At 57.7% G+C, this 9,997-nt stretch overlaps 1 protein-coding gene and 1 long non-coding RNA gene across 2 annotated transcripts in view; one reads left to right on the top strand and one right to left on the bottom strand.

Annotated features, from left to right (window-relative positions):
* Nucleotides 1-284: 284 nt before the first annotated feature.
* On the bottom strand, nt 285-8,276 carry LOC143767711 (uncharacterized). Its single transcript, XR_013213744.1, has 2 exons — nt 8,190-8,276; nt 285-2,302 (listed from the first exon to the last, which is right to left on the bottom strand). It is a non-coding gene; the product is annotated as an uncharacterized LOC143767711 (long non-coding RNA).
* Nucleotides 8,196-9,997, top strand: part of LOC143767627 (uncharacterized) — a 31,226-nt gene continuing 29,424 nt past the window's right edge. The window contains exon 1 of the mRNA XM_077256063.1: nt 8,196-8,351. Coding sequence (XP_077112178.1) covers nt 8,331-8,351 — 21 coding nt within the window. The 5' untranslated portion in view covers nt 8,196-8,330. The remainder of the gene's footprint in view (nt 8,352-9,997) is intronic.

Genomic DNA, 9,997 nt, shown 5'->3' with positions numbered 1-9,997 from the left:
TTTACGCTGGTAGCCAGGGTAAACATCGGGTTACTAAGCGCGGCCCTGCGCTTAGCAACCCGATGTTTACCCTGGTTACCCGTGGACCTCGGCATCGTTGGTCGCTGGAGAGCGGTCTGTGTGACAGCTCTCCAGCGATCAAACAGCGACGCTGCAGCAATCGGCATCGTTGTCGCTATCGCTGCAGCGTCGCTTAATGTGAAGGTACCTTAACACAGATACATCATGGGCTTGTCCTGCCCTGCGCATGAAATGAAAGGCAAAAATACAATGTGGAGACTTCATCAGAGCAATGTTTTATTTACATTCAGAACTGGTTTAAGAGGAACAAATTACCATTTCCCACAGAAATCTCAGACTTTTACTTATAGAAATACTGGATAAATATCATTTTACCATTAGATATAGAAACATTTCCAATTTTATAAAACTGCATTTTTTGCATTGAATAACTGTATGCCTTTGCTTGTTTCATTTTATGCATTTCTAAAGTATTGTAAAACTGTAGTATGCTGTTGCTGCATGCGGGCTGGACTGTCGGTTTGGTATGTGGCTCTGTTCCCCCCAGGCCTGCCTCCGATGTCTGAGGTTTCGGTGTCCCAGACCAGAGATCATAATACCGGCCTTGAATTGTGAAGGACACGGCAGCCGACCCTGAGAAACAGCCAAGGTGGGAACGCCCCATCATGTCGAAGAGAGTCTGCTAGATCCAGGCCTAGCAGACCAGTGCTGGTGGGTTCATGGATGCCAGGAGGGGGTTGGCCTAAAGGCCCCGTCTCACATAGCGATTTACCAAAGATCACGACCAGCGATACGACCTGGCCGTGATCGTTGGTAAGTCGTTGTGTGGTCGCTGGGGAGCTGTCACACAGACCGCTCTCTCCAGCGACCAACGATCAGGGGAACGACTTCGGCATTGTTGAAACTGTCTTCAATGATGCCGAAGTCCCCCTGCAGCACCCGGGTAACCAGGGTAAACATCGGGTTACTTAAGCGCAGGGCCGCGCTTAGTAACCCGATGTTTACCCTGGTTACCAAAAAAAACAAACACTACATACTCACCATCTGATGTCCGTCAGGTCCCTTGCCGTCTGCTTCCTGCTCTGACAGTGCCGCCGTACAGTGAGAGCAGAGCGCAGCGGTGACGTCACTGCTGTGCTGTGCTCTCACTGTACGGCCGGCGCTCACAGTCAGAGCAGGAAGCAGACGGCAAGGGACCTGATGGACATCAGATGGTGAGTATGTACTGTTTGTTTTTTTACATTTACGCTGGTAACCAGGGTAAACATCGGGTTACTAAGCGCGCCCCTGCGCTTAGTAACCCGATGTTTACCCTGGTTACCAGTGAAGACATCGCTGGATCGGTGTCACACACACCGATTCAGCGATGTCAGCGGGACCTCAACGACCAAAAAATGGTCCAGGCCATTCCGACACGACCAGCGATCTGACAGCAGGGGCCTGATCGCTGGTACGTGTCACACATAGCGAGATCGCTACTGAGGTCGCTGTTGCGTCACAAAACTTGTGACTCAGCAGCGATCTCGCTAGCGATCTCGCTATGTGAGACGGGGGCTTAAAGGAAGGTCTCGTCTTTTCCTGGCGGGTCGGAGAGTTGTCCCGTCGGTTTTTTGGACAGAACATTTCCAAGACAACCAAAATTGAACAGCAGATCTCTTGGGAGGCAGACTTTAGTCCTCTGTTGCAGAAGCGAAGTACTCTTAAACTGATAGGTGCAGAGTAGGACACACTAGAAAGTTGGCGTACATGATTGTTCAGGGCACTGGCGGTGTGGACCGGCCACCAGAGAAGTCCTAGACCGAAGCCTGGATATTTTAAGAGCAGGGTCACAGGAGCCTCTGGAAAACATGGAGGCTGCATGAATAGGAAGGTTTCCCCAGGAGACATCCATATTGCTCAGGGGCAAACTAGGACATACTTGTCCTGTCCATTTTTTTTTTTTTTTTTTTTTAAAGTAGCCCCCTCACTGCCTGGTAGGATATATGTGTCCTGAAGATCACACATCATTCTTCACAGACCGATGATGAAGATGGGCATGGAATAACCTGGACGCAGACCTTTCGGCGGCTGGCACATAACGGATTAGTCTTCCCTCCCTACTCTATCTGGCTCTGGGGGGGCCGGAGGGTAGGGGGATTCGTGGCATGGACCGTCCTCTGGGGAACCACAAACACTCTTGATGTGTTAGGGCCTTGCCTCGTAGACCACAGATGATACGGTAGTGACAATTCTAGGTGGGAGATTAGAGTGACAATTCCACTGTCGCCCTCAAAAGCCGTATCTGAAAAAAAAAGAAAAGAAAAAGGAAAATCGTTAATAAAAAAAACCCCCAAAACCTAAGTCAGAACTGGGCTGGGTGGTCCAGACCCATGTCTGCCTCCTACTGACATTAAGCTAAAAAGGATTAGCTTCGTGCCAGTTGGTGGTGTGGCCTACTCTACAGGGAAATACCTCAAAAAATTTTTTGCATAGCATAAGCAGCATACACTCATATTTTTTTTGTGTACCCCAATGAAGCATTAGCCCCCCCCACATCAACCAGATGGCCACACAGCATAAACTCGCTCCCCCAGTCAGAAACCTCCACCTCATATTAACCAGTGGGCCACACAGCATAACCTCGCTCCCCCAGTCAGAAACATCCACCTCACATTAACCAGCGGACCCCACAGGATAAATCCAAAGCCCACCAGACATTCCCTCCCCTCAAGCGTAAATCCAAATATGACGCCCCCTGCCCCAACCATAAATCCCATCAGACACCCCCTCCAATCGAACGCCACCCTAGCTTAAACTCTTATCGGACGTCCAACCCCCACAAACCCCCATCGGACTGCAACCCCCACAAACCCCCATCGGACGTACAACCCCCACCGGACGCGGAACCCCCCACCCAGCAGAAACCCCCAGATGCAGACCCCCCACCCCGCACAAACCCCCATCACACGTGGACTCCCCCCACCCAGCACAAACCCCCATCGGACGTGGACCCCCCCACCCAGCACACTCCCCCTTCGGACGTCCAACCCCCACAAACCCCCATCGGACGTCCAACACCCATCGGACGTGGACCCCCCCACCCAGCACACACCCCCTTCGATGTCCACCCCCCACCCAGCTTAAACCCTCTTCAGCCCCCCCCAAACCCAACCCATAAGCAGGTCGCCCCCCAATAAAAGGGATCCCCCAGTAAGCAGCAGGTCACCCCCCAATAAAAGGGTTCCATCTGTAAGCAGCAGCTCATCCCCAAATCCCACCATGGGATCCCCCCAATAGTCAGCAGCAGGTCGCCTCCCCACATTCAACGACAAGCAGGTCGCCTCCCCACATTCAACGACAAGCAGGTCACTTCCCCACATTCAACGACAAGCAGGTCGCCTCCCCACATTCAACGACAAGCAGGTCGCCTCCCCACATTCAACGACAAGCAGGTCGCCTCCCCACATTCAACGACAAGCAGGTCGCCTCCCCACATTCAACGACAAGCAGGTCGCCTCCCCACATTCAACGACAAGCAGGTCGCCTCCCCACATTCAACGACAAGCAGGTCGCCTCCCCACATTCAACGACAAGCAGGTCGCCTCCCCACATTCAACGACAAGCAGGTCGCCTCCCCACATTCAACGACAAGCAGGTCGCCTCCCCACATTCAACGACAAGCAGGTCGCCTCCCCACATTCAACGACAAGCAGGCCGCCTCCCCACATTCAACGACAAGCAGGCCGCCTCCCCACATTCAACGACAAGCAGGCCGCCTCCCCACATTCAACGACAAGCAGGCCGCCTCCCCACATTCAACGACAAGCAGGTCGCCTCCCCACATTCAACGACAAGCAGGTCGCCTCCCCACATTCAACGACAAGCAGGCCGCCTCCCCACATTCAAAGACAAGCAGGTCGCCTCCCCACAAGCAGGTCGCCCTCAAATCTGACCACAGGGGTCCCCCAAATAGCCTGCAGCAGGTCACCCCTCACATGCAGGTCGCCTCCCCACATCCCACCACAAGCAGGTCACCCCCACATCCCACCACAGGGGTCTCCCAATAGCTTGCAGCAGGTCTCCCCCCACATCCACCACAAGGGTCCCCCCCAATAGACAGCAGGTCGCGCCCTCCCAAAACCCGACCACAAGCATGTCGCCCTCAAACCCCACCACCAGGGTCTCCCCAATAGCCAGCAGCAGGTCGCCCCCACTAAAAGGGGTCCACCCTGTAAGCAGCACGTCACCTCCAAACCCCATCACAGGGGTCCCCCTCAATAGCCAGGTCACCCCCAAACCCCACCACAGGGGCCCATCAATAGCCATCAGCAGGTCACCCCTCCACAAGCAGGTCGCCCCCACTAAAAGGGGTCCCGCAACAAGCAGGTGGCCTCCCCAAACCCAACCATAAGCAGGTCACCCTCACTAAAAGGGGTCCCCCGCACGCAGGTCGCCCCCAAATCACACCACAGGGGTCCCACCATAGGGGTCACCCCAATAGCCAGCAGCAGGTCTCCCACCCCAAACAAGTCACCCCATAAGCAGGTCACCCCTAAATCCCACCACAGGGGTCCCCCCAATTGCCAGCAGCAGGTCCCCCCCCCCACAAGCAGGTCACCCCCCACTAAAATGGGTCACCCCCAATAGCATGAAGCAGGTCGCCCCCCCACAAGCAGGTCAGGGGTCCCCCAATAGCCTGCAGCCCCCCTCACACAAGCAGGTCGCCTACCACAGAAGTCCACCACAACAGCCAGCAGCAGTCCCCCCCCCCACAAAATCCCACAATAGCCAGCAGCAGGTCCCCCCAAAAGCCCACCACAGGGGTCCCCCACAACAGCCAGCAGCAGCGGAGCCTCCCAAAATCCCACCGCAGGGGTCCCCCACAATAGCCAGCAGCAGCAGAGCCTCCCAAAATCCCACCGCAGGGGTTCCCCACAATAGCCAGCAGCAGCAGAGCCCACCAAAATCCCACCGCAGGGGTCCCCCACAATAGCCAGCAGCAGCGGAGCCCCCCAAAACCGCAGCGGTCCCCCACAATAGCCAGCAGCAGCGGAGCCCCCCAAACCCACACCACAGCGGTCCCCCACAATAGCCAGCAGCAGCGGAGCCCCCCAAATCCCACCGCAGGGATCCCCCACAATAGCCAGCAGCAGCAGAGCCCCCCAAAATCCTACCACAGGGGTCCCCCACAATAGCCGGCAGCAGCGGAGCCCCCCAAAACCCCACCACAGGGGTCCCCCACAATAGCCAGCAGCAGCGGAGCCCCCCAAAACCACACCGCAGCGGTCCCCCACAATAGCCAGCAGCAGCGGTCCCCCACAATAGCCAGCAGCAGCGGAGCCCCCCAAAATCCCACCGCAGGGGTCCCCCACAATAGCCAGCAGCAGCGGAGCCCACCAAAATCCCACCACAGGGGTCCCCCACAATAGCCAGCAGCAGCGGAGCCCCCCAAATCCCACCGCAGGGATCCCCCACAATAGCCAGCAGCAGCAGAGCCCCCCAAAATCCTACCACAGGGGTCCCCCACAATAGCCGGCAGCAGCGGAGCCCCCCAAAACCCCACCACAGGGGTCCCCCACAATAGCCAGCAGCAGCGGAGCCCCCCAAAACTACACCGCAGCGGTCCCCCACAATAGCCAGCAGCAGCGGAGCCCCCCAAAATCCCACCGCAGGGGTCCCCCACAATAGCCAGCAGCAGCGGAGCCCACCAAAACCCCACCACAGGGGTCCCCCACAATAGCGAGCAGCAGCGGAGCCCACCAAAACCCCACCGCAGGGATCCCCCACAATAGCCAACAGCAGCAGAGCCCCCCAATATCCTACCACAGGGGTCCCCCACAATAGCCAGCAGCAGCGGAGCCCCCCAAAATCCCACCGCAGGGGTCCCCCACAATAGCCAGCAGCAGCGGAGCCCACCAAAACCCCACCACAGGGGTCCCCCACAATAGCGAGCAGCAGCGGAGCCCACCAAAACCCCACCGCAGGGATCCCCCACAATAGCCAACAGCAGCAGAGCCCCCCAAAATCCTACCACAGGGGTCCCCCACAATAGCCAGCAGCAGCGGAGCCCCCCCAAATCCCACCGCAGGGATCCCCCACAATAGCCGGCAGCAGCGGAGCCCCCCAAAACCCCACCACAGGGGTCCCCCACAATAGCCAGCAGCAGCGGAGCCCCCCAAAACTACACCGCAGCGGTCCCCCACAATAGCCAGCAGCAGCGGAGCCCCCCAAAACTACACCGCAGCGGTCCCCCACAATAGCGAGCAGCAGCGGAGCCCCCCAAAATCCCACCACAGGGGTCCCCCACAATAGCCAACAGCGGCAGAGCCCCCCAAAATCCCACCACAGGGGTCCCCCACAATAGCCAACAGCAGCAGAGCCCCCCAAAATCCCACCGCAGGGGTCCCCCACAATAGCCAGCAGCAGCGGAGCCCCCCAAAATCCCACCACAGGGGTCCCCCACAATAGCCAACAGCGGCAGAGCCCCCCAAAATCCCACCACAGGGGTCCCCCACAATAGCCAACAGCAGCAGAGCCCCCCAAAATCCCACCGCAGGGGTCCCCCACAATAGCCAGCAGCAGCGGAGCCCCAAAACCGCAGCGGTCCCCCACAGTAGCCAGCAGCAGCGGAGCCCCCCCAAATCCCACCGCAGGGATCCCCCACAATAGCGAGCAGCAGAGACCCCCAAAATCCTACTGCAGGGGTCCCCCACAATAGCCAGCAGCAGCGGAGCCCACCAAAATCCCACCACAGGGGTCCCCCACAATAGCCAGCAGCAGCGGAGCCCCCCAAATCCCACCGCAGGGATCCCCCACAATAGCCAGCAGCAGCAGAGCCCCCCAAAATCCTACCACAGGGGTCCCCCACAATAGCCGGCAGCAGCGGAGCCCCCCAAAACCCCACCACAGGGGTCCCCCACAATAGCCAGCAGCAGCGGAGCCCCCCAAAACTACACCGCAGCGGTCCCCCACAATAGCCAGCAGCAGCGGAGCCCCCCAAAATCCCACCGCAGGGGTCCCCCACAATAGCCAGCAGCAGCGGAGCCCACCAAAACCCCACCACAGGGGTCCCCCACAATAGCGAGCAGCAGCGGAGCCCACCAAAACCCCACCGCAGGGATCCCCCACAATAGCCAACAGCAGCAGAGCCCCCCAATATCCTACCACAGGGGTCCCCCACAATAGCCAGCAGCAGCGGAGCCCCCCAAAATCCCACCGCAGGGGTCCCCCACAATAGCCAGCAGCAGCGGAGCCCACCAAAACCCCACCACAGGGGTCCCCCACAATAGCGAGCAGCAGCGGAGCCCACCAAAACCCCACCGCAGGGATCCCCCACAATAGCCAACAGCAGCAGAGCCCCCCAAAATCCTACCACAGGGGTCCCCCACAATAGCCAGCAGCAGCGGAGCCCCCCCAAATCCCACCGCAGGGATCCCCCACAATAGCCGGCAGCAGCGGAGCCCCCCAAAACCCCACCACAGGGGTCCCCCACAATAGCCAGCAGCAGCGGAGCCCCCCAAAACTACACCGCAGCGGTCCCCCACAATAGCCAGCAGCAGCGGAGCCCCCCAAAACTACACCGCAGCGGTCCCCCACAATAGCGAGCAGCAGCGGAGCCCCCCAAAATCCCACCACAGGGGTCCCCCACAATAGCCAACAGCGGCAGAGCCCCCCAAAATCCCACCACAGGGGTCCCCCACAATAGCCAACAGCAGCAGAGCCCCCCAAAATCCCACCGCAGGGGTCCCCCACAATAGCCAGCAGCAGCGGAGCCCCCCAAAATCCCACCACAGGGGTCCCCCACAATAGCCAACAGCGGCAGAGCCCCCCAAAATCCCACCACAGGGGTCCCCCACAATAGCCAACAGCAGCAGAGCCCCCCAAAATCCCACCGCAGGGGTCCCCCACAATAGCCAGCAGCAGCGGAGCCCCAAAACCGCAGCGGTCCCCCACAGTAGCCAGCAGCAGCGGAGCCCCCCCAAATCCCACCGCAGGGATCCCCCACAATAGCGAGCAGCAGAGACCCCCAAAATCCTACTGCAGGGGTCCCCCACAATAGCCAGCAACACCCCCCAAAATCCCACCACGGGTCACTCCCTACACAGACAAATAGGTCGACCACCACAGGGCCTCCCCCCAATAGCGAATAGCGATCGGCAAGTAGCATTTTTCACCCTGAAACCACTGACCTCCATGGCGTCCACAAGCTGTCATGCTGCTTTCCTTTGCCGCCTTGGAGAACACGCCCCCCTCTCGATAGGACACGCCCCCCGGAAATGACGTCACACCTGGAAGGAGCCCATACACTCTAGCATCTACCCTAGCCATACATGAGGAGTGCGACTCCGCAGGTCAGTTATAGGCATTTCGGCTCTTCTTGCTGCTGCTTTTCACTTTTCTCCCTCCAGTCCCTTCACTATAAAGCCTGGGCCTCATTATACAGCTGTACAGGAGCCTAGTGGAGGCTTTTTAGCCATTTCTCAGACTGTAGCTCCTGGGAACAGGCCCTCGCTCCAGTCCCTTCACTATAAAGCCTGGGCCTCATTATACAGCTGTACAAGGGTCTAGAGGAGGCTTTTCAGCCATTTCTCAGACTGTAGCTCCTGGGAACAGGCCCTCGCTCCAGTACCTCCACTATAAAGCCTGGGCCTCATTGTACAGCTGTACAGGAGCCTAGTGGAGGCTTTTTAGCCATTTCTCAGACTGTAGCTCCTGGGAACAGGCCCTCGCTCCAGTCCCTTCACTATAAAGCCTGGGCCTCATTATACAGCTGTACAGGAGCCTAGTGGAGGCTTTTTAGCCATTTCTCAGACTGTAGCTCCTGGGAACAGGCCCTCGCTCCAGTCCCTTCACTATAAAGCCTGGGCCTCCTTATACAGCTGTACAGGGGTCTAGTGGAGGCTTTTTAGCCGTTTCTCAGACTGTAGCTCCTGGGAACAAGCCCTCGCTCCAGTCCCTTCACTATAAAGCCTGGGCCTCATTATACAGCTGTACAGGAGCCTAGTGGAGGCTTTTTAGCCATTTCTCAGACTGTAGCTCCTGGGAACAGGCCCTCGCTCCAGTCCCTTCACTATAAAGCCTGGGCCTCATTATACAGCTGTACAAGGGTCTAGTGGAGGCTTTTTAGCCATTTCTCAGACTGTAGCTCCTGGGAACAAGCCCTCGCTCCAGTCCCTTCACTATAAAGCCTGGGCCTCATTATACAGCTGTACAAGGGTCTAGAGGAGGCTTTTCAGCCATTTCTCAGACTGTAGCTCCTGGGAACAGGCCCTCGCTCCAGTCCCTTCACTATAAAGCCTGGGCCTCATTGTACAGCTGTACAGGAGCCTAGGGGAGGCTTTTTAGCCATTTCTCAGACTGTAGCTCCTGGGAACAGGCCCTCGCTCCAGTCCCTTCACTATAAAGCCTGGGCCTCATTATACAGCTGTACAGGAGCCTAGTGGAGGCTTTTTAGCCATTTCTCAGACTGTGGCTCCTGGGAACAGGCCCTCGCTCCAGTCCCTTCACTATAAAGCCTGGGCCTCATTATACAGCTGTACAGGAGCCTAGTGGAGGCTTTTTAGCCATTTCTCAGACTGTAGCTCCTGGGAACAGGCCCTCGCTCCAGTCCCTTCACTATAAAGCCTGGGTCTCATTATAAAGCTGTACAGGAGCCTAGTGGAGGCTTTTTAGCCATTTCTCAGACTGTAGCTCCTGGGAACAGGCCCTCGCTCCAGTCCCTTCACTATAAAGCCTGGGCCTCAATATACAGCTGTACAGGAGCCTAGTGGAGGCTTTTTAGCCATTTCTCAGACTGTAGCTCCTGGGAACAGGCCCTTGCTCCAGTCCCTTCACTATAAAGCCTGGGCCTCATTATACAGCTGTACAGGGGTCTAGTGGAGGCTTTTTAGCCGTTTCTCAGACTGTAGCTCCTGGGAACATGCCCTCGCTCCAGTCCCTTCACTATAAAGCCTGGGTCTCATTATAAAGCTGTACAGGAGCCTAGTGGAGGCTTTTT

This window comes from Ranitomeya variabilis, chromosome 4 (genome assembly GCF_051348905.1).
Source record: "Ranitomeya variabilis isolate aRanVar5 chromosome 4, aRanVar5.hap1, whole genome shotgun sequence".
NCBI lineage: Eukaryota > Metazoa > Chordata > Amphibia > Anura > Dendrobatidae > Ranitomeya > Ranitomeya variabilis.
The sequence above is the reverse complement of the archived record's forward strand: the minus strand, read 5'-3'. Positions and strand labels throughout refer to the sequence as shown.